Below are 25316 nucleotides of genomic sequence, written 5' to 3'. Positions count from 1 at the left end.
CTCTACATGCTCGAGTAGATGCTTTGGTTACAACACATATACTACATACAGATGGCTGATATCACCTCCTATGTTTTTAAAACGTGCAGATGTCCACTTTTTGTAATTAACTCTCGGTTCCAGGAACAAGAACAGCCTGCTTCTCCCCAGTGTGAATGGTTATTATGAGTCTACATTATGCAGCAGTGGTTATCTTGCAGAGAGACTGCTTGAGATGCGTGCATGCGATTGGTCTGCTGTTGCCTGTTGGAGCAGCCTATTCCTTGACATTGTGCACTCGCCTCTGGCTCCAACCACAGATAATGGGTCACTGTGTCAGGCTGCGTGAGGTAGAGCATATCCTCAAGGATGTTGGGTGTATTATGCTGGATGGCAGCCATGAGACGATGCTCCCTTAGTTGGAAATGGAGAGTGCAAGCATGAATATGAAAGATAATCCATTACGCTGTGTGTGTGTGTGTGTGTGTGTGTGTGTGTGTGTGTGTGTGTGTGTGTGTGTGTGTGTGTGTGTGTGTGTGTGTGTGTGTGTGTGTGTGTGTGTGTGTGTGTGTGTGTGTGTGTGTGTGTGTGTAATGTAAACACATTTGTTAATCATTAAAAATCCGACTCTCCTGTGGTGGGGGATTTATTTGTGTGTGTAGCTGTGTGCACTTTGGCTGTGTAGTGTTGAAGCCTTTACTCAATTAATTTTAATAATGAAGTGAAATTGTCACTCTGAATCAACGGGCATCAGTTTATTCAATTGAACGGTGACCCTTTAGTATTCTCCATCCATTTTGTGGATGTGCTCATTCTACGATATCAGCATTTTTGGAGTCAGCCTCTAGAGCTCAAATGTGTTCTTGCTGCTCTTTGATGGCTCTGAAGGGAAACTGAAACGCCAAGACTGATTCATTGAAGACGTATTCAAAACCCATTTTGTGGTTCGATTGGTTCCTCATCAGTTCTTAAAGTTGCCAATTGTGTCCAAAATGGCCAGATCTCAGATGTATTGTGATGCTGATCGACATGATGGAACGGTTTCATGGCTGCGTTGAAACGGTGTTTGAAAAACGAGAAAAGATTCTTCAAGTGACTGATGCTGCAGGATGGTGTGTGTGTGTGTGTGTGTGTGTGTGTGTGTGTGTGTGTGTGTGTGTGTGTGTGTGTGTGTGTGTGTGTGTGTGTGTGTGTGTGTGTGTGTGTGTGTGTGTGTGTGTGTGTGTGTGTGTGTGTGTGTGTGTGTGTTGAAATGAATCAACACATTATGTAAGAGTGATTGCTGTCTTTAAAATATCATTAACTCTCTGTGTATCCATCTGTCGTGCTTTTTGGCCGGATAGGGAAGCCAAGAGGAAGGGGGGGGGGGGGGGACTGATTAGTGGTGATTTACAAACCCTGCGTGCTCTGGTTACCTTTTTCCCAGGCTGGAACACAAGAAGAGGCTGCTTACACGCTGCTTTTTTCACGCCCGCATTCAGTTTTTTTTTCTTGCATGTGTACACACACACACACACACACACACACACACACACACAGGCGCACACACTCAAAGCCAGCCAGCACTCCGCCTTTTTTTTTTTTTTTTTTTCTCCCACTTGGAAACACACACACACACACACACCCAAATGAATGCGTGCACACACCCAGGCTCTGCTTGCCTACTGAACTGCCTTTGCAGTGAGATCACCGCTTTAAGAACAGGGCAGTTGGGTTTAAGAGCTGGATCTTTACAAGTAGGAATCTCTTATAAACCCCCCTTTTATATTCCTTAGCACTCAAACAGGCTGTCAGCCAGATATTTTAAATGTAGATAAGTGCATACCTACCAAGCTTCTGAAAAACATTTTGACTACATTAACGTGTTTGTTTTTTTTGCCACAAAGATTACATTTCTCAGTGCCTCTTCTCTACATTTCCGTAATAAATCACCCAAGATCTGTGTGGCTCTCCCCTGCAGCTCTACACAGGAGCCGACTTGTGAGGAACAGATCACAAATCAGTGGTCAGATCAGTGTGTACTGTCCAAGGGGCGTCTAACCTGCAGTACAAGTTGGTGTGCTGGTCATACACACAAGCCTCTATAAACTTTGGTTGTGTCGGTGCATTGATTCCTCCTGGAGTCCACATGTAATACTGAGTCGGGGAAGCCTGTATTGATACCTGATGCGATGGATGCCGCTGCTGATATCCTGCTCATCATTCAGCATTTCTGAACTGTTTCTCTTGGTTCCCTTCGTTCTGCTCTCAACACTCAAATGTGCCACTCGGGCTGAAAACACTGAGAGAACAAACACACACTCGCCAAATTATAGTGATAAACAAAAAAAAAACACACATCTTGAGGAGAGATGTGTAATCATGACACTGAGGAGCCAGACAGTATGGAGTCGCTTGTCCAGTGCCAGTGTATTCTTAGCATCTAATGCTACAATAAGATGCCAAAAATACATCAGAATACAACATATTGTTTGCCTCAAAAGAAGGAGAGTTTATTTTGAATGTTGCTTCTGCTCCCGAAAAGCCATAATCAGCTTCTAGTACAGCCTGTGTCTTGCAGCACAACAGGCTGGAATAACTGTAGGCATGTTGACACGTTATTTTTACCCTAAATGGAAGTACAAAAAAAAGAGATCGTTATGCCGCAAGTAATGTCAGAACCGTATAAGAAACATGCTACGTGCTAAAGTGCAGCAATAAAAGATTCATCTGCACTGTGATGCCCATTTTTTACCCTTGTAGGCTCTGCTGGCGGCTCCTACGATGTAGCCTTTTAAGTCCAGTTGAGAGAACAGTCTTTTTGTTATTTCTGAGGCTGAAACTAAACGTTCACAATCGCATCTACCTCAGCTTTCATTTCAACATGAAACATGTGTCAAACCAAACAGGCCTGTTGCATTGTAAATCTTATGTTGGCCAGACGCTCCGGTTCCATGATTCCGTTAGCTTGTGAATCGCGAGGGAGCGGCGATGAGATGGTGATCACTTGCATGTGGAGTGAGAGGCCTTGCCAGAGAGAGTGGCAGGCATGAGATGAAGAAAATTGGCTTGCCCGCGCTCACACAGGCTCCTTTTGTTTGCACAGTTGGGTAGGTGGTAACAGGGATTGGGTGGTGTGTGTGTGTGTGTGTGTGTGCACATGCAGGTGATGGAAAGAGATAAAGAACTCTGTTTGTCCGTCTCAAGTATCCGTATGAATCAAACTTCAATGCCAAAGAATGCACCCTGGACGAGTTTCTTTACTCTGTGGTTGTTTTGTGTGCGTGAAGATGCTGGACAGTTTCGGGTGTGAATGTGTGAATGTGTGAGTGGCCTCTGGATATTGCGGGGTGTGTGGAAGAAGAAGATAATCAAAGGAAAGCTCAGCGTTGTTATACAAGCACCTGCTTTGTATCCTAACTATCTCATAACGTGGAGCTGCCTCCTCTACAGATAGGTCTTTACCGCTCTGCTTTGTTATGAATACATTTCAATCTCTAGCCCATGCCGTATAGTTTAATTTCTATTTGCATGAAGCTGTTGCAAGACTGTGGTGTCTGTATTTTAGACATCATTTTAACAAAGTCTGTTACTTGCTTCTCAGAAGGATACAGTGTAATAATTAGGTTTCTGTTCTGTATTTTTTAAACTAGTCTCCTCCATTGTAATGCTCTGCTGGGTTCTAATGTTTTTTCTTCTCTGTTTTTCTTCCTCAGATGAAGAGAAAGTTGGACCATGGCCCCGAGGTCCGATCTTTCCCTTCAGGAAAAAAGCCCTGCAAAGGCCCCGAGTACCCAAGGTAAAGCATCCTAGAGTTCACTCATAAGTCTCCCAGTTGCTCATCAGAGACACGCCCTCTCCCAGTTGTCCTTTCACTGCAGTGTCCTGCATTTGTTCCCCACCTTTGGGTCGAGAGGATCTTAGTAGAAGTTACATATTAACGAGTCGTATCTCCTTATTTTAGTGCTACTCGCGTATTAAATGAAGCTGCCATGACATGAGATGATGAAAAGATATCAAGCGGCATGAACAAAGATGCTTTGTGTCTTCAAACAGAATGATGCTTCACATCATATTGTATCTCCAGCATCCAGCCAGCCGTCCCAGATGTTTCCCTCACCCTGAATATTTAATGCCCGTGTTCACATGTAGCCACATTAAAATTCAGACTGAACACAAGTCGCTTTAACTGTAAATGTTGCCATGTAGCTCGATCCGGCTCACTTTCCAAAAATTCATTAAAAATGTATCGATAATGAAATGGACCCCCAGCTTTCCATTTTGCTGCCAACAAGCTGAATCTGAGGAATTGAGGGAGCCCGCCGGATGCTTTGTCCCGCTGCCCTGACATTACAACGGCACATTGGGCGTCCTTTGAAGTCATGTGATGCTTTTCACATCCTGGTTCTTACAAAGGGAGAAACTAGACTGTAACCGATTTCTGTGGGATTGTGCGCACTTTGAAGTCTCTGAGTTAAGGAAAACATTCAGTTTGAAACTAGAAAACGTGTGATGAGGAATTAAAGATATACTCTTTGTTCTGAAGCTGCAATGTTTCGGTGAAGCCTGGAGATTTATTTACATTTGTACATTTTGATTTCCTGGGGCTAGAACTGTACAACAAAAACAGTTTTTTATTTACTCAGCCAGGAAGTAATTATATTCTGCAGGTCCACCAGCAACTGAAATATTGTTACATCATTTAAAGAGATTTAACCCTTATTATAACAACACCATAAACTGTACATAATAAAAAAAAGAAATGGGGGTCAATTAAGAAAATTAGCATAATGTAAAAACAAAACACAATTTCTTGTTATTTATTTGGCAGAATACACATGCGTTCAGCTGAGGTTTTTATTGCTAAGTCAAATCTATGAGTGGCTAAATGCTTTCAGTTTTATGTGCAGCTTTACATATTTAATTCAGTATTTGCCATCTTTTGTGTTCTCTCTGTTGTCAAAATCTGCAGTGGAAATATCTGCAGAAGCTGCAGCAAAACAAGCTCTCATATTAAGCTTAATGTTCACATCAATAGCGTATCCTTAATGTCTATAATAATCCTGTAATGTTTCCGTTTTTCCCTTAATGCTTCTTGTTGAAAGCAGGGATTTCTCGCCCTCTCTCTAGTGTCTGCAGTAGGCGATTTGCCTGTGACGATCTCATTTAATTATTCGGTTTTAAGCGTTTTTTCCTTCCTTTGTAAATTGCAGCCCGACAGGAATTGTCCCATGTCCGGCCACACCCACCACATTTGGCCACATTAGAACAGCCAATTGTCAGGGGCAGCAGAGACGGCGCATCACCTCAATCCAGCCACCCACGGGTCTCCAAGAATGGCTCCGAACATTTCAGGTGAGCACGGTGGAGTTTTCTTCTTCTTCTTCTTCTTCTTCTCTTTTCCTTTTCCTCCCACGGGCAACTCCGAAGCCCTCGAGCAAAAGCTCATCAAAAAGCAGATGTTATGCCCAATCATTGTTCACTTAGTCTCAGAGATAATTGCTGCCTTGTTGTCCGGCCCCACCACATTAGCATAACCGCTGTTGCGTGGAATTGGAATTAGCCGTACCTGTCCAGACTTAAAAGCAGAGTTATAACATCAATTGTTTCTACTGTCGACTTAAAGTCTCTACTAAAAGTACACATTTCGACTTCTGTGGTCCTCTGATGAAAGAAGTCACTGCAGTACGGACATTTCATCATGCATACTGCAACACGTGTCTTTCGGTTTAATTAAAGGCACCAAAATTGAAAACAGAATGCCTAGCCAAGGAATGAATAACCGAATAGTTGAATATTAGGGTCCACCCCTTGTAGAGACGTTAGACTGATGGAGACATAAAGTCTTTTATTTCACCATATTACAGTTGACCCTATTTCCATGTTCATTTTCCTATATTCTCATAGTCTGAACAGATGCAACATAAGTAATTTCTTTCATGTTTGACTTCAGCTTTAATGAGTCCAGACTTCATGGGAATAGGATGTGTCATTTTAACACATTAGCCTTGATGTGGTCTCTCTGATTTCCTTTATAATAGGTTGCCATGGACTTCATTACCTAAGACCGCTTAAAGTCGTTTCCTTTGAATAGCTGGGCGAACCTGTGACACCTCAGTGTTTATTTTACATATATTAGTCTTCAGGCCTGACCTGCTGCAGTCTTTAATTTGACATCACAGGCTTCAGGCAGCGAAACCTCAAACCTACATTCTGTAGATTCCCCGGGTCCAGTCCTAGCCTGTAGCTGCTGTTAGAGAGGGACACTACAAGGCAGCAGGCTGTAGTTGGAGAGAATGTTTTTCACAAAAATGTCCAAACTGCTGGTGTTATTTTGGGATTTTTCACTCTCAAAGACAAACACAAGGACACACATGTTCATGGCAAAGTCACATATTACATTAGAGGATTAGTTTGAGATTTCGGGAAATACATTTGATCGCCCTTTTGCAGAGAGTTGGATGAGAAGATCGAGGACACTCGCGTCTCTCCATTAAAGGGAACATTTTAAAAGACTATGGCTCGAATAAATCCGGCTGAATATTTGAGCCAGCCAAATCACTATAAAATGTATCCTTGCCCATAACACCCTCAATCCATTCATATTTTGGGATTTTCACAGTTTGCAAAACAAGCCAAGAGAATAAGTTAGTTCTGTTTTTGAGCGGTAAAGAGCACGACTCCAAGCTGAACTAGCCTGTAGATCTTCCTCGTATCCATGAACGTCACTATTACGCCAAATGACTGGAAGCACGGAAAAAAAAAGATTTTGCAGCTGCGAACTCGGCTTGCTGTGTCAATATAGCACGCACAGAGGGATTTAAAGCTTCAATCAATTACATTTACCTTCAACAGTGAGCCAGCAGCCCACTAGCTTAGCTTAGCATGAAGACTGGAGACAGCTGGCCTGGCTCCCTCCTCCAGTAACAGAATCGGCCTACTGGCACCTCCAAAGCTGACAAATTAACACAATATATCTGGTTTGTTTAATACGTACAAAACCTGAAGTGTATCAACAACATGTGATTTTGTGGAGGGTTATGTGTGTGATTACTTATTGGTAAATCTCAAACTATTCCTTTTACACAACCAACATAACAAAACACATCTTATCTTCCAAACAAGGCACAGGCAGCTATTATCACTGGCATACAATTGCCTCTTTAGTGTCTCAGTATCTCACATTAATTGTACCTCTCAATAAAGTGAAGTGTCTTTGAGCAGATACTTCAACACTTCCCTGAATGTCTGAACTGAGGTGTTTTATCAGCAGCTCATGAAAATGATCTGTTGTGAACAAGTGGTTCACACTTGTGCATCTGTGAACCAGCCGGGTTTCCCTCCATGTTTAAGTGTCGGCACTGTGATCCCAGATGTTAACTCCTGGTTTGTGTCACACCCATTCGCAGGGGATTATTGACAGACATTCTGGGGAACTTAAGAAATCCGTAACTAAAGCAGCAGTAGGACTGACATCAAAAAAATATATGAGTACATAAAAAAACTAGAAGCTAGAGGGTTTCAGTTTTAACCAAAAACAAGTCCCATTACATGTTGGGAATTGTGAACCTGTGGTTGTTTAAACAAAACCTAATGATTATCTATGGCATAAAATTTATGCAACACATAAGTAGCTGTTGCATGGTCCTCCCAATGGCAGGGAAGAGGTCTCTGAACCCCCTGATTACCCGCAGAAGCAGCACCTCTAGCTAAAGCTTTTAGCTGCCAAATTACAGGTAGTTTGCGTGTGCCAGATTTTCCATCCTGCCTCGTAGCCTGTAATCATTGTTGGATTTCCGCGCTCCACAGAGAAAAACAACTGTGGCTGTTGGGTCCAACATACAGTGCAGCGCTGGTCATCAGCCAGCGTTAAACAACTGAATGTTCAAGCAGAAGAAATAACCCCACAGAGTTCTTATAATGTTGTTGATGGACTCTAGTTTCAGATGTTTAAATTATCAACTAATGTTTCGGCTGTTAGAAACAGGCAGGTGCCTCAAGCGCCAAGCTGCTGAGGGCACGTAGGGAACATTAACGTGTTACAGGCGCACTGCACAAGGCTGTATGTTTCCAGGGCTCTCCAACCAAAGTAAAAGAAGAGCTTACACAAGCACACCGAGGCGTCTACTTTGACCACAAATGGCCCGCTGCTGTGTTTTTCAGTTAGCACGCTACGTTTACAGCTGTGTTGGCAGTGGCAATCCAGATGTGGAGGTGGAATGAATATTCTGCTGACATAGTTCAACTAGTGTATTGCCACTTGTGATAGCCAAAAATGCTTTTCCCTGACTTTTAAAAACTTTTGAGAGGACATTACAGAGAGACTACAGACTGCAGTTAAATTAAAAGCAATAAAAACCAGCAGGATACACTATGTACAAGTTAAACAGCCCCTATAATGTTGAACTGATACCATATGAGGAGAAACTCACTAAAAAGCTACAGTAGAAAGTGTGTTAGTCCATGATTCAGTATATATATTAAAGATGCAAAGTTACTTAACCTAAGATATAAGGGAAATTATAGGAATGTTATGCTGTGTTTTAAACGTGATGCTCCTAAAATGACACGTTTTATTCTGGGTTGATTAGTGATTAGCGAGCTACAGAGTTGTGAGAGAACGGATACATCGGACTTAACTTCCACAAACATCAGCCCTCACAGACACTTACCGATCCAAATTAATCTTCAAATGACAAAGTTTGATGTTCAGAAATCTTTGATGCGCAGTTCTTGCATTCAGCAGTTCGCCTTTAAACCTGCACATGTGAAACTCTTTAACTTCCAAGTCGTGGTTTAAGTCATTTTCTTTCTGTCACGTTTCAAGTCACCGAAACAGTGACTCGAGTCGACTTGAGTCCAGATCTCTGTTTAAATCTGATAAAGGTCTAAAAATATCTTGCATGGCTAACGACCCGTACAGATCAGTGATTTTTTATTGGCTACACCTTTTCTTCATTGACACCAACGATCAAGGTTTGTGATTCGGATGATGTGTAACGGTAACTTAGCTTCTTAGGTTACTGGATTTCATATTTTATTAGCAGAGTTGAGACTACTCTTGTACTTTCTCTGTTGTGCATTGAGTTTCAATCGGTCTGCCACCCCATGCCAGCACTCAAGTAATTAACCTCCAATTTTTGATATGTTGTGTAGCGTTTAAAAAAAAAAAAATTTAAACCAGTTCCTTTGTGTTGCAGAGCTGGACTGGCCCAGAGAAGCTGCTGGCGCTGGATGAGTTGATTGACAGCTGTGAGCCCACACAAGTCAAGCATATGATGCAGGTGATCGAGCCGCAGTTTCAGCGAGACTTCATCTCCCTGCTGCCCAAAGAGGTGAGTTCCCGAATCCCCTGGTCATCAGTTCACAGCTTCATCTTAGCTCCCCGTCCTTCCGTCTGACCTGAGCTCCCGTGGGAATCCCTTCAGTTCGACATTGTTTTGAATGTACGACACGTGACGGAGACGACGCTTCCTCTCCAGCCCTAATCCTGTCGCAATCTTCCTTCAGATCATTTAAAGACATCCAGTGGGGTGTCTTGTTTTTTCCTCTGCATCATAACTGACAATACAAACACTCTGAAGTGCCACACTGACGATAAGATCACATAAGGGATTCTCACAAAACCGCCTCGCTCCACCGTATCTGGTGTAGCTGATCAAATACTTAACATCTCGACTCTCGCTGGCAGGTGTTGGGATGAAAGCTGGGGGCTGATGGCATAGAGAGTGAGGCAATACGATGCAAGAAGTCGAGCATCATTTGCTCTAAAGCCAAAAATACACAACAGCATCATGTGTGTTCTCACCAGGACATGGGTCCTCTCTTTTCATTTTCTTTTCTGTCTCTCCTTTTTATATATATATATATATATATATCCTATCCCTCTGACTTCTTTTGATAATCCTGTTTGTCCTCTCCGCTGGAAATACATTGAGGGGGGGCTGTCAGGACATTTTAACAGGACAATCCCTGTGGCAGCACTACAGATGCAGTTGCAATTGAAACCATGAAGAGAACCTTCAGAAGGCGGTGTGTCAGGCTTAAAAAGCAATCACTGGAGGCTCGAGGTCCATTCATAAAACTTTTGAAATATCCTGAATCCCAGTAATGACAACTGGCTTAGACTTAGGCTCTCAGGTGATTTAGGAATGCCAAGGTTTGTGGGTCTTATCTGGGGCAAATGATTTAAAAATGTCCCTAAAACTAAACTTTAATACCGGAAAGCCTTCCGCAGGTACAGAAAACAACATAAGAACCTTATGATTGCCCTTCATGATGATTCTCAATCCTCTTTAATGTTGTCAAAGAAGGTTTGAACTGCGTGATGTTGGATATTTAAAAAGGAAACTTCTCCAAATCTTTCACAAAGGATTAATCAAGGAAATAGTGGGCGGATTAATCTGTGATGAAAAATAATTGTTCGTTCAATCTAGACTAGAACGAAGAGCAACATTAGTCTGAAATGCTGGTTCTCCTGATGTTCATGCAGGATACACTCCTGAATTCATCACACGGTGTGTCGAGGGTCATTACCATCTCTGATTATTGTAATATCATGAAAGAACAATATTTACACAACCGGTTACAAAATGAACCCGTAATCTTTACCCTTTTGTGATGATGAGAGCGTCTCTCGTCCTGATGGTTGATCCACCGCATTCATAAAACAAACATCGTGTGTTGAGACCTTTGTCCAAATATATACCCGTTACAATATGTTTGAAAAGAACCATAGCAGGTTGTGTTTTTTAATCTTTTGCTCAGGGGTCCAGATTTATGCTCATTAAACCAGGTTTTGTGCCTTTTTATGTCGGCTTTGGCTTAACGAACTGTATCCCCGACATTATTACCGGCTGTGTAGCTCCTATTGTGTATTTTTCGTTAAGCTTTAATAGAAATGTTGATTCAGTTTTATGGTAATGCCATTGTTTACCCTCGTTCAGCTAGATTCATGCTGTTAATATTTTGCACACAGTTTGTTCCTTTTTGTTTAGTTACTTTAAACTTCAAGGTGTATGAGGTGTTTGTACTGCTCTATACACCCGCAGCAGTGAATAATGTGTCCTTTTTGTGTCTCCTTTTCCATTTACACCTCTCGTATTCCTCATCTTTCAACAGCTGGCTTTGTACGTGCTGTCATTCCTGGAGCCGAAGGACCTCCTTCAAGCAGCCCAGACGTGTCGCTACTGGCGCATCCTGGCGGAGGACAACCTGCTGTGGCGGGAGAAATGCAGGGAAGAAGGTGAGTCTTAAGTCTTTGCAACAGATGCGGACAGAAAACATGCAGTCACACAGCGGGAGCAGTCTGGAGCTACAGCTGTGGGCAATGCTGTGCTTCAAGCTGCGGCTGTACCTGTTTTTAGAATAAACATTTAGTGGAGGAAAAAACGTGAGCCTTAATCCGATCTGCTTCCATCTCTGTCTCCTCGCAGGCATCGATGAGCCTCTGCCCCTCAAGAAGAGGAAAATCGTCAAGCCCGGCTTCACTCACAGCCCCTGGAAGAGTGCCTACATCAGGCAGCACAGAATAGACACCAACTGGAGGAGAGGGGACCTCAAATCACCCAAGGTAGCTGTGCCTTCAAACTTCAATTCCCCAGCGGGCGGATGATCTCATAGACCTGATATGAAATGGCTTTGAGTCTCAGAAAGTTGATGGGAAGTTAGTGAGAGGTCAGGTCTCCACAGTATTCTTGTTGAATAATAATGAAGCTGCAGCACAGGATGATCTTACTGTCCTTTAATGTAAAGACTATTTGTCTTTTTGCCCGTTCAGAAGTTTCCCGTAAAGCACGAGCAGCATGCTACAGCTGATCCTTAATGGGCCTTGTATACTTTGGCTCATTTTGAAACAGCTGCGGGTCGTTTTAGTCCGCCGCCGATGCTCTTCATACTACTTTGCATATGCAGTGTGCTGAGCTAGCAGTCCTGTGACCCAGTATCACTCTCTCTCTCTCACACACACACACACACACACACACACACACACACACACACACACTGCTTAAAGAGCCATGTACACCTGCAGCACTTGGTGACATTTTCCTCTTATCTCCCCTTTGGTGTACAAGGCACCAGAGACGCCTCGTTGTCGGCCTCAGTTCTTGCCGTGTCATTCTGCATCCACCCCGCCGTCCCTGTCCTTCTCATTGCGTCTCTCTTGATCTGTCTCATCTGAAGGTGCTGAAAGGTCACGACGACCACGTGATCACCTGCCTCCAGTTTTGTGGCAACCGCATTGTCAGCGGCTCTGACGACAACACGCTCAAAGTCTGGTCGGCCATCACAGGAAAGGTATGGGTTAACTGCTTTTTCCATTTCCTGTTTCCCCCTTTTATCTTAATGGCTTCCTTTTCTTCTGCACTGTTGTGAGACGCTAATGGACTGTAGGCAAGTTCAAGATGAATTCACTTCATTGATCTTTTCCGACTTGTTTATTGGGAAGTGGATGAGACATCTAAATTATTGAAAACGTTGCTCCCTGCACCATCAATATAGTTAGTAATTAGTAACATTGGCCCCATCCGGTGAAAATAACCTCCATTCTGTCTGTCTATTCTCTCCTCTTACATTTTGCGGTTTTGCTGACTTGCTACACAGCACTTGTCTGCAAGAGCTGTTAGTATTCACAGCTGAGGCTGGTGCAGCTACACAGGCCTTGGCTGCAGCTTTACGCTGCTGTGTATTAAAAAGAAAAGCAGTGGTTGTACGGTGGTGTAGGAGAGCGGTTCACAGATTGTTGTGAATCGCAGCTCTCTCATGCCTCGGTGTTGGACGCCATTTTTGATTTTGTCTAAAAAAAACAAACATCCTCTGTAAACTGTTGTTGCATATTCCTCTTTTCCACTCTATTCCTTTCACTTTTACTTGGCGAGTAATTGAGACTGTGAGCTGTGAACACATACATTCATAGAAAAGTTGATATTCTGCATGATCACACTGCAGTAGGTCTCTCTTTGGGTTGTACACAATACACCACAGAGTTTGCTTTTCACTGCTTTAAAGACTCCAAACAAATAGTAAAGTTGGCTTTCAGCCTACTGGTGATTACACTCGTATCAGTCTCAGCATTTGCTGATCCGAACAGATCTCGCCAAGGTCATCCGATAGGCACGGAGCCCGATTTGGCTCTCCTTCACCCAAAGACATCTGGATGACGGGTCGTTGAGTTACAGCTGCAGCGGATCCACGTTGGTGGTGGAAGTCTGCGATGAGTCACATCGCCAGCGGGCTCTAAGTGCTTTTTGTGAAACCTCCCTGCATTCAGACCGACGTCACAGCCAACACAAGTACACCGTCTGCGGTTTCGACAACGCTAATCCGCCTAAGATTTGTTTGTTTACATTAGTCATGAAGAAGAGATGAGCCCAAATCCGTTTCTGTTTGTGTGATGTATTCAGAACACAAACCCCTCTGTGGGATTTCGTCTCTTTGCTTCCTTGGCTCTCGACACAAGAGAGAATCTCTCACCGCAGACGAATGGCCAATTAAGCCTCGTCAACCATTTCGGGTGAAGAGTCTGTCGAAGCCAGTAAAACGGTAAAATAAAAACACAATGGGATTACCAGCATTTGTTTTTGCTACTCTGTCAACATGCTTTATAGTCCTCTGCCAGCGACTTGAGGACTTGATTGCTACGTTTTCTTGAGATGCCGGCCTGTAAAGTGGCTATCGGGGATCTCAAGGTGTTGAGTAACAAGACAGTTTGCGACGGCCCTTGGCTCCCAATCCGCCTGCCAATATCCATTCCTCTTGTCCTTCATAAAGCAAATAATATCTACTCCATAATCTTCCTTTTAAAAGTGATGTTTGCCCGTGATGAGCCTTTCACCTCTCACATGAACCCTCCAACTTCAGAGAAAGCTCAGCGTAACCTTCCACAGCTCAGCCGCTAACACCAGTACTTCGGTCTTACTCAGAATTGGATCAATGAGAGATAGCAGCACGATAATCAACGGAGATGAAGAACTCTGATGTTGGTTTTTAAAAGTTCTCCTTTTGAAATGAGATGTTTTCCGTCACCACAAAAAAGTAGTCTCTCCGATACGAGTTGATGAGCGACAGATTACAAGAGTAAATTGGCTCATTCTCTCCGAGATCAGCGGCTTCTGTGTGTCTTCTTCAGATGAGAGATTTGAACTGCAGCTCTGGCGGCTTTCACTGCAGGTAGAGGATTTAAATTGAGGGTACGGAGAAAGAAATTGGTCATAGAAATAGACAAAGATGTGCCAGAGGTAGAGCAGCGTTAACACTTCTTCTCTGCCACTTTTGCTGCTATTCGGTAGAAACCTTTTGTTCAATTTGGAACGATCAAAAAAGATTCCCCCTGTGATGGGACACTGTGGGGTGGATCAAGTGGTGCTACATCACTTTGACGGCGTCCGAATGTTATGCGTCTCCACTCCCAGCATCCTCCTCACATATCTAAATAGTGCATACGTTATGATGCTGGAAAGATGATGTTACTATCAGTTGTTTAATGAATCCGTCCAATATCCTGTTCTTCTGTTAAAGTGTCGCATCATATTGACAGGTTTGTTTGCATGGACGTGGCTTCATTTTGATATATATTTCCATAAATACTCATCAGTGCAGGCTTGCCATTTCCCCAAGATAATGTTACTGTTTTGTCTTTGCTGCCAGTTTTGTCTTGCCCTGGATTTATCTTGTTATGTAAAACACCGTGAACTGAACTCTTGCTGTGAGGCAATCCCGGTTATTATTCGGGCTCTTTACATGTAAATGCCTCCACACCTCTGGAAGCACTGGGACGTTGCTCAGCGATCAGGTAAGACAGCGGGGATTTGATTGTGGTTGGAAGTATTGCATCAGAGATTTAACAAACACCATGGTGTGAGATTAAATACGATTTAAGGTCTGTAGGAGTTTTGCTGCCTGAAGGCTTCCCGTCTTTACCTGATGGACCTTTGTCTCTGCGCGTCCTCCAGCGTCAGTGAAAGATGTCAATCTTCCGCGCACAAACAGCCGCACACATCTCAGCGCTTCAAAGGTGGCGGCCTGGTGCTCAACAGAGCAGCGCATGTCCTTGGCGGTGCCTGTCAGCAGCAGTCTCAGCTGTCAGGCTGATCTAAGATGGCAGACCCAGGGAGAAGTGTCCGCTGCCAGATTCCCAGTTTAACTTCTCCTCTTCCTTAACTGGCAGATATGAGAGATCACTTTTTGAGCTTTTATTGTTAAGATAAATTATGGTAATTATGGCCATCTAGCATTAATGCAACAGAGGCTTTGTATTGTGTCTCCATGATAAAGCCTTTTGGAGGAAAATCAGTGTATCAGTGTATCTGTGCATATGAGACAAGACAACAGTGTGCCGGTATCGTACCCATCCACAGCCCTCCTCATCCTCGCTCAGCTCTCATAATACCTTCAGTCTTCAGACCGTTTTTATTTATCTCCCTTATTCCACCAGCGTGCTTCTGTGAAACAAGCTGAGACCATGGTCAGTTGTATCTGTTCAGGGGAAAGCATGCATGGTGGATCAGTTGACTGAAGTGACTCAACAGAAAGTGACTTTACTCATTACATCTATCTATCGGGATGCCACGAAAGTACATGTTACCAAGGGCCACTGACCAGAGAGAGCAAAGCAGAAAAAAATGAAATGTTGGGCTATTATAGTGGGTATTATTGGTTCAAGTGTTTGTTAGTTTAGCTGTTATTTTAGCTGGTATAGCTGGTTTAGCTGGTATTTCAACATTTACATAGCGTATATCGTCCCCATAGATGCTGCTGTTGTTAAAACTTTATCTAAATGTAGAAACAGTTTTAACAGATCTACTTTTGAATTGTTATTCGACTCCAGCATTCAGCCAAGCAGAACATTTTCCACGGCCACGGTAGAAGTCTGAGATCTTTCTTCTGCTTCCGTCTGTCTTTACTCACAAACTGTGAAGTCATTTAAAATGATGTGAAAACATGTGACTGGTCCTTAAAGCAGCAGCCTGGCTGATCTTTGAATCATGCAGTGTGAGTCTGTAATGTGATTTCTTGACCTGGGGTAGTTTATTTTAACCTTTTGCAAATCATTGGCTCCATCAGCTTTATCCCTCTTATCCCTTGTTTTCTGATATTTCCTGCAAAGGCAAAGAACGTTCTTTTTCAATACAAAGAGAAAGCTACAGTACGTAATCAGTCGTACATGGTCTAGAGCTCTGTGGCTGCCTGCTACACTGGACACTCTCCCACAGTTCTTTCTTTAAATGTATGAAAACATCATGCAACTGTTAAGCACAGTATAAAAACCCTGATGTGTTTGTAAGAAAAGGTTCATTAAAAGAATGCACGTCTTCTTTCACTCTCAGGGACGGCCTCGTTTGTTTCATAGACTGATAGACGCTTAAGCCCTCCAGTTCAGGTACTCTGTTCCCACGCAGTGTGTGAGTACGCTCTACTCACACACTGGGATTCTTGTTTTGGAACCTCGACCACTGGCTTCGATTCACGAGGAAGATCTTTCATCCTTGAGAGTATGATTACAATAAACTCCAGGCCTGTGGTTAGGTATTACAGAAGACAAGCAAATATTTATCACAAATGTGGATTAAGATGCATGCTGGCCAACGGTGCTGTACATAATCCTAATGTACCACAATATGCCCAAAGAAAATGCAGAATAAATTGTAGTTTAGCCAGATGTTAGACAGCTGTATTATTCATTTCACTACAGTATAAAGCTCAGAAAAAGGACCGTGGTGATAAAACAAGAGACTTTTAACACTGTAGTGAGGTTGATTGTCAGGTCAGGCCACATTGGCCCACAGTTAATGAAGTGATTCTCTTTATCACGCAACAGAGAGGGCGAAGACGGGCTGCAGCATCTTCATCCTCTTTCGCTCGCTGCAATAAAACCTCTCGCCTCTCCTGCGCCGCCATTCGCTGCTCAGCGGCTTATCGGGGGGGGGGGGGGGGGGGGTCACATGTTGAACACTTCGTAGACACGCTCCACTCTGAACTTGACATGACCACAGCGCTCGCCCACAGCTCGCTCCTTTCCCCAAATCATTTTTCATTTAAAGCATTTAGGGTAATTAAATCGAGGGGCAAATTAGAAACTGTGGAGACACAAATTCAATTGATCAGAAAGATTTCCATAACAGCTTTAATCAATAGCTAATCTACCATCCCTAATGAGGATGAATGGGTGCGTTTTTTAATTGAAGACAGTTGTAAAAACCTTTTCTGAAAAAGAGAACGAATCGTCTGCTTTTCCAACAGATAAGTAAAAGCAATTAAAGATGCTCAGAGAGAGATTTTGTCCCAGCCGCAGTATTCAACGACTGGCTTCTTCTCTCCCTGAAAAGGTCACATACATTTCATTTTCCTTGTCTTTTTTCCCCCCTAAAGGCAGTAGGAGGTCACAGTGGGGAAATGCGCAAATGCGATTGTACAGTATATATGAATGAAACCAACCTGGATGTCTTTGAAACTGACTTTTCTCTGATCCGACGTCTGCAGTAGCTGTGAGAAATATACTGATCGAGACCTCCTCTTCTTCTGCGATCTTTTCAGTGTCTGCGCACGTTGGTGGGCCACACAGGGGGCGTGTGGTCATCCCAGATGCGAGACAACATCATAATCAGCGGCTCCACTGATCGCACACTCAAGGTCTGGAACGCAGAGACAGGCGAATGTATCCACACCCTCTATGGGCATACCTCAACAGTGCGCTGCATGCACCTACATGAGAAAAGGTATGGGGCAGATTTCACTAATGCATATGGTGCTGAAAGAGTAAATGTATTAATTGATGAGTTGATCAACAGAATATTAATCTGTTTAAGGTTTTTATCTTTGGGCTTTGTTCTGTTGGTTGTACAGAACTTGCAGCTTCAGTCTGATGGCTATTATTCACTTTATGACAAACATCTGTTAATTGAGATAATGGTCAGAGAGAAATTAAAATAATTAATAGCAGCACTAAATGAATCCATTAACATGTTAATTAGTGAGCTTTACAAATAATTGTGTTGCTTACCGGCACATGCATCGATAGGTTTATTTGTAAAAATTCTTTCTCTTCAAGAAATAGTAAAGTAGGGAAACGAGAGCGATATTGATTGGTCTGTATGTTGAATATCAAGTTGTTCCCAGCAGATGTTAGCTTAGCTTAGCATAGAAACTGGAAGCTGGGGAAGACTCTGTCCAAAGGTAATAAAATCCGCTGACCAGCACCACTAAAGCTCACCAAATAACATTTTATATCTTGTTTTGTTGAAAACAAATAAGCACATGGACTATCCCTTTGTGCTCCGTTATTATTAGAATCATAACGCCCGACCTCACAGCGATGCCACCAAGCAAAAAGAGCATCTCTGCAACATTGTAAGAGGACAGTGTCGCTATGAAATGAGCATGTGGTCTCTGAGAGATTAAATAGACCCTGTGAGCCGTCCTAAGTGAACTGCTGCTCACTCATTCACTTAGTATTACACTCCGGAGACTCAAAGTGCTCTCTTCGCCTTAGGGCCCACCAAGGTTTTTGTGTATAGCATTTGATTACTCACTCGGTGGAAATGCTGCAGGCAGACGGTGAATAACATGCTGGTGATTTCCATCCATGTGGTGCCGTGAGGCCTTTTACAAACAGAGTATGTAATGTGTGTGTTTACTGCATGTTGTTGTTGTTTTTTTAAAATAGAAATAATTTCATAATATGGAGGAATGTCTGTCTGTAGCGTCGTGAATCTGATGAATATTAAGGAAAGCGATGTCGATCATTCACCAGATTTAAATTCCTATGCGTCTCGTTTTTAAATAATAACGAATGATATCCGCGGTACAAACTTTTCACTGTAATAATCTGGAAAAATGTCAAACTTGAGTAAACATTTCACCCTAAAGGGAGTTTCCATTTCTATAACCTGAAATATATGTATGTTTTTTTTTTTTCCCATTCCGGGGGTGAAGACACTGCTGGAGGGCGGCTGTTAGAGTTAAATAGTTGTATTTGTGCTTTCATGTATGAACATGAATGTGACTCTGTAGGTTACGCAAAGCAGTGAAAGAAAATGTTCATACCGGTCTCATTATCCTGTCAATGCAGCTGCCACAATATGAGTCACAGTGTTGTCGAGTATTGAATTCAATCTTACTGAATCTGTTACTCATGTGGGAAAGTGAAGCTCAACATTAAGACTTCACAACAGTTGTCATTTAGTTGCTGCATCCAGACTCTTTACAGTCAACGGTCTCTTGAAGCGTCATGTTTTCCCACGTGTGTCTGACTCGTCGTGTCTCTCTGGTTTTCTCTCAGGGTGGTCAGTGGCTCTCGTGACGCCACGCTGCGCGTCTGGGACATTGAGACGGGTCAGTGTTTACACGTCCTCATGGGCCACGTGGCGGCCGTGCGATGCGTCCAGTATGACGGGCGGCGGGTGGTCAGCGGTGCCTACGACTTCATGGTGAAGGTGTGGGACCCCGAGACGGAGACCTGCCTCCACACGCTGCAGGGCCACACCAACAGAGTGTACTCGTTACAGGTGAGCAGCTTCAGACACGCATTCAGCAGTGTGGCAAAGAAAAAAAAGGGTGCTCTGTGTTGTGTTTCTCCATTTGTACAGGAAATGCACACATATTTCAGGCTGGACCTGCATAATCTAGGAAATACAGACAGCTATTCATAAATCCAGTTTGTACTTTAAATCCTTTCTGAGGTCTTAAAAAGTAGCTGGTTAGTTTGAAATTATATCATTGGATTAAAAGGGGTTGCACCATTAAAAGTTAATTGTATCTAGTTCAGACTGTAAAATATTGCACCACCAAAGCAATCGATTTTGTCAGTTGGTTCAGTTGGTAACAGTTAGATGTGGCAGTCACAGAGTGAACATATTTCTTCTCTTTCTAAGGTTGTTGTTTTGTCAATGTGGCACACAAACGAGTCATAAGTCCATGTAATGTGATTGCACTAACATTTTTATCTGTCGGGCTCATTTTTATCTACTGTTTTTAAATGTTTAATGTAGCCTTTCCAAACGTGTGTGTGTGTGTGGTTATTTTTTCATGCCTCTGTGTCCTCTAAGATGTCCTCTCACCCACTCTGTGTGATTACGGTGCACTTTCAGCTGGTGCCATCAGCCTCAGAGAGGAGGCTGTTTACTGCGCTGATAGATTGGTTTTTGTAGCACGCTGCAGCGCTCGGCTTTTTAAAGTGTTGATGCTCCACTATTGGACGTGTGAATACAAGGGAAAGTTTCACACAGATCAATGAAATTCATTTCAATGGGTTTAATCTTAAATTTGTTAACAGAAATAGAAAGTATGCTGCTCTTGCCTCGGCTGCAAGTCAAAGTGACGTTTTACTGTCATCTTGAAGTGGCAGCTTGATTTTCAGTCCGTTTTAAAATGAATTTCATCAACATTCAGTCTGCTTTCAGAACGGGAAAACAAGTGTGAAGGCTGAACTTTTGATCCCCCTCTGCCTTCTAGTTTGATGGGATCCACGTCGTGAGTGGCTCTTTGGACACGTCTATCAGGGTCTGGGACGTGGAGACGGGCAACTGCATCCACACACTGACGGGGCACCAGTCCCTCACCAGCGGCATGGAGCTCAAAGACAACATCCTGGTCTCAGGCAACGCAGACTCCACCGTCAAGATCTGGGACATCAAGACGGGCCAGTGCCTGCAAACACTGCAAGGTGAGTCTGCCATCTAAGTTCAGCTTTAAGTGGCTGACTGGCTATGTCAACCAAACACAGAGAAGCTCGGATTACAACACAAACGGAGAAAGGGTCACTTCATTCTGTGCTCAGGTAGACATTACTCCGCTATATCTTTACATAGCTTATGGTTTGCTGCTATATTAATGTCAATTTCAAATGTAGCACCTTTAAAATATCATCCAGTTAAAAATCAGTACATAAAATCATACTTTCCCTTTTTAGTGTGTTGTAGGTCTTTATCTGGTACTAGTTGGTAGTATCTTCCTGCACCATGTTTCTTGAATGTTGCACTACAGTACACTACTACAACGTTTGGATTACAGTCGTCTTGCTTTACGTTATAGTGCAGACTATACACTTATGTACACTTAACTGTAAACGTGTAACTTAAACGGCGATAGCAGCCTTGAGCAAAGACAAAAAGCACACAAGATGGGACTTAGCTTGAAACTGACCGTCCAATTAGAATCCACACTATATAAATGTGTGTGTGGCAGTACGGAGCCAACACCTTGTGGACCTGCTGGTCCTGATTACGCTCTCATTTCCTTTGTGTCTGTTTGAATAGTTCAAACCCCATTAGCAGCAGCACTGGTGCCTCACAGGAAGTTGGAAATCCTTTGCTGAATAGCTGCAGCAACCACCAGCGCCCCCGCCCCTAAATACCCTCATTAGCAAACTACAACCCTGCATGCTAGTTCTACAAACACCAACACACCCCCCCGCTGAACAAAGGGATGCCCTAGTGAGAGTCTGAAGACAGAGGGGAGGGATACGACGGATAGGGGGGAGGATGTGTGTGTGTGTGTGTCTTGTAAAGAGGGGGTGACTACAGTGAAGGGATGAAGGCCGGGGGACTTTGTAGGTCATATAATTAGGTCAGCGGACAATTTCTGCCATTCATTAGCGTGTTTTGATAAGACAATGGGCCGACAACAAGGTCGCCACTGTCAGCTGAAGAGCGCATAGGTAATGATGGAGCAGGCTTTGTTGTGCTAATGCAGGGAGGGAAGGAGAGAGGCAGGCATGTTGGGGGTTGGTGCAGAGCACGATTGAATACTCGAGTAAATATCACAGCCTTTGAACTAACTGGAGACAGAAATGGAAAATATGTGAAAGCGTGTTGATGGTGAGATTTCAAAAGACATTTCTCCTCAAATGGATTGTGAAAGCGGAAAGAAATTGAATTTGTCTGAATGAAATAGCTACTATAGCAACCTCCAGTAAAATAAATAAATAATAAAAGCGGTTCATTTGCCAGCACTTGATTCTGTGCTTGTTTGTGCATTGTGTCGCCCTAATTGATTTAATTAAGATATCATTTTCAAGCCCTGAGGAAATCTTAAGTCACTGCACGCGTAGAGTCACAAATAGTCACCTCAGCGAAGGCAGTAACAGCCGCCATCTTCACTTAAAGTGTGGCATCCTGCCAGCTACCAGCACACAAACGCACACAGCAGACGGAGGTGTAGCTGGAGCTGCTAAGCCTCCGTGACAGTGACAGCCCGAGTCCTAAAGCCTGCCTACAGTAGGAACTCTTGACTACACTGTCACAATCGCTTCAGGAATAAAAGAGCTGAATTCTCCCTTTGTGTCTCAGAGGTTATTTATTCGGTATCCAAGTCTCATTTCAAATTCACCCATCTACGTCTCTATACCCACTACATTACTATATTTATTACAAATGGCTGTTTTTGACTAAATTGTAGCAGGAACTAAAGAGGCCCAGGCATGAAATAGTTTAGTGGAGGTGGAGACTGCGGTTCGTCTGGTAGGAATGCAGTTGAGTGTGTCTTCTAAGAATCTGTTTCTCTGTGTGTTCAGGTCCCCACAAGCACCAGAGCGCCGTGACGTGCCTCCAGTTCAACAAGAACTTTGTCATCACCAGCTCGGACGATGGCACAGTTAAACTGTGGGACCTGAAGACGGGCGAGTTCATCCGAAACCTCGTGACTCTGGAGAGCGGCGGCAGCGGCGGTGTGGTGTGGCGCATCCGAGCCTCCAACACCAAGCTGGTGTGCGCGGTGGGCAGCCGCAACGGCACAGAGGAGACCAAGCTGCTGGTGCTGGACTTTGACGTGGACATGAAGTGAGAGGGGACGCGGTGGGGGAAGGACGAAGAGAGCGAACCGCGGAGAGGAAGGAATGGAGAGATGGGGAGATGAGGCACCTAGAAACCGGAAGGCCAAAAGCCCAGAGCTCTGCACCCAAACTCGCAAAATCTACAACCACCACCACTGACAGTGGGCTGTCCTGTCCTCTACCATTAACTCCCCCGTCCCCCCTTTAGGGCAAATGTTACTGACAGAGCCGCAGACCCTCACGTGTTCAGCCCCCGCTTTCGACCCCCTACCACCAGTACGCGGTGGAGTCGGAGGGAATCGGGCTGGAAACGAGGCGGTTGGGGCTCCACCGGTCCGTCCCTCGATCGGCTGGGAGGAGGAAGAACGACTGAACTCTTTTGAAGTAACTCTCAACCATTTCGGTTCGGGGGTCCGCTTTGCACAGAGACTTGGTTTCGCTCAAGCCTGACAGATTTTGAGATGTACAGAGATATATTGTTTTTTAAAAGGACCCCCCCCCCCACACACACACACACCCCTCCCCCTCCCATCAGCGAGCACACACACACACACACACTCAAACGGCCAACCGGAAAACATTCACTGTAGGAAGAGATTGAGGAAGGTGGGAGACATTTAAAATGGTAAATTTCCACACACACCGTTGCACCGATAGAGCTGCTTGCTGTAAAGGAGAGCAGGTTGGAGGCTTCAGCCTGTAATCGGGCTTGTTTCTTGTCACTCCGTTTCCGTTCTCATTGTTCTACACTCGGTTTTCTTTACAATAACGCACACAAACACAACTGTGAATTTCAACACGTTCTTGGTTTAAGGGGTTTCACTCACCTTTGTTTTTTTCTTCTTTCTTTGCGGTTGCCAAAAGCAACAAATCCCAGTATTAATAACCTGCTCTGTTTAGGTTTGCTGTCATTATGTCACAAGTTTTTTTTTTCTTTTTGAGTTGTTTGTTCTTCCTTTACTTTTTTCTACATACCCGAGTTTGGAGCTCCGTCTCCATGTAAAACATCCGTGCTGTCCAGAGGTTTTCAGTCTAGCTGGGGTGGTTTTCTCAGTGCCAGTGCTGTGACGAGAAGAAGTAAAGGTTCTTCCCTCTAAGCGCTGTGGATCAATGCCCCCGAACCCCCCCAGCCCCTTCCCCTTCCCCTCTACTGTTTTCTCCCAGTGGCCAAACTGTATTTATGCTGCTAGATGAACGGAAAAGAAGAGAGAGATGGAACTTTTACTTGCTGTGACGTTTTAGTCCCAGGCAAAATTCCAAATTGAACTCTATATGTTTGGACTTTAAGAAACAAAAGATCACAAAAGTTAACATCCAACTTTTTAGTTTTATTTAGTTTGTTTTTGCCACTGAAACTTGAGCCAAACGTGCCTCTACGAGGCTGAGAGGAGGGAGCGCGTCCGACAGATACTGACGAGATCGCCTGCTGAGAGGAAACGAGGGGATGTACACTGTTGGCGTGCGTGTGTTAGCGTGTTAACGGGCAACTTGTAAACACATTCCTTGGGACAACGCTCTTTCAGCCTGTTCTTTGGGGAAATGTACAAATGCTGTGTGGACTGTGGCAAAGGAAAAACAAAAAAAACAAAAAAAACTAGCAGATGTATCGATTTTAACACGTGAATGAAAGAACTGTCCGTATCCGTGTGTGATTGTTGTTCAATTCAAAGATGTCTGAAGCAACAGAGGAGACCATCACAAGCATCAACTGACGGGTCGAGCTGCCAGGAGTCTTAGTGTTACATGTGTTGCAGTTCAAACCTCCGGGCCGGGCTGCTCTGCTCCGCGGTGGTCGCAGCCTCGAGGATTGTCAGTGGGGGGGGAATAAAAACACAAACAGGCAACAAACGTGAACAGAAACATTGTAGCCAAACGAAAAATCGTCTCAATCTCCAAGAGTCACAACTCAAGCTGAACTGTGAAAGTGGTATAACACTGTATATTAAAAAAGAAAACAATCTTGCTCTATTTCCTCTCGTTGTTTTCTCCCTCTGTTTTAATTTATGGTCTGGTTTGAGAAATCAGATTTGTTGCAGGTGTTTTATTTTTTCAGTTAATGTAAACTGCCTGGCAAAAAAAGAAAACAGACAGAAAAAAACCTTAAAGGGATTGTGTATTTGTTTGATTCACTTAGAATTTTATTTTCTTATAACTTAAGTGCAATAAAATGTGGGTTTTTCTTTTTTCATTTCAAGCATATCGGTTGTCTGTTTTTGTTACCTGTGTGAAGGCATCTTATATGTTCAATAAAGCAAATTATTTGGTTAAGTACATCCACGAGGGAATACTTCCAACGTTTATTAGAGTGCAGATTTTGTAGACCAAATTGATCTCTGCAAATGATGTGTGATGACCCTCAAAATCAGCAGAACCTGGTAATGTTCTCTTAATTCATCTCCAGTTCGACTGAGAAAAGAATTAGCTTACTTTATAGATCACATGTTTCGTTTTTTCTGCCAGTTTTCAGTCCCGTTTATCAACTCAAGTTTATTCAAATTGCTGCATAAAGTCTTAACGTTCATTAATAGCAACAGTTCCCAACCTTGACCAAGCTCTGTCTCTCAAAGTCAGGATATTAACTGGGATAAACGCT

General features: G+C 43.5%; 1 protein-coding gene across 10 annotated transcripts in view; it reads left to right on the top strand.

Annotated features, from left to right (window-relative positions):
* fbxw7 (F-box and WD repeat domain containing 7) overlaps positions 1–24996 on the top strand; it is a 102052-nt gene extending 77056 nt beyond the window's left edge. For all 10 annotated transcript variants that reach the window (XM_076091426.1, XM_076091425.1, XM_076091424.1 and 7 more), the window contains 10 exons: positions 3675–3757; positions 5172–5313; positions 9159–9293; positions 11080–11203; positions 11394–11530; positions 12142–12255; positions 17491–17672; positions 19235–19460; positions 20407–20617; positions 22466–24996. In XM_076091426.1, coding sequence (XP_075947541.1) covers positions 3675–3757; positions 5172–5313; positions 9159–9293; positions 11080–11203; positions 11394–11530; positions 12142–12255; positions 17491–17672; positions 19235–19460; positions 20407–20617; positions 22466–22734 — 1623 coding nt within the window. In that variant the 3' untranslated portion in view covers positions 22735–24996. The remainder of the gene's footprint in view (positions 1–3674; positions 3758–5171; positions 5314–9158; positions 9294–11079; positions 11204–11393; positions 11531–12141; positions 12256–17490; positions 17673–19234; positions 19461–20406; positions 20618–22465) is intronic.
* Positions 24997–25316: the final 320 nt, after the last annotated feature.

The sequence above is a fragment of the Anarhichas minor genome, unplaced genomic scaffold (assembly GCF_050575085.1).
Source record: "Anarhichas minor isolate MPS153535 unplaced genomic scaffold, ASM5057508v1 ptg000014l, whole genome shotgun sequence".
Classification (NCBI taxonomy): Eukaryota; Metazoa; Chordata; class Actinopteri; order Perciformes; family Anarhichadidae; genus Anarhichas; species Anarhichas minor.
The sequence above is the reverse complement of the archived record's forward strand: the minus strand, read 5'-3'. Positions and strand labels throughout refer to the sequence as shown.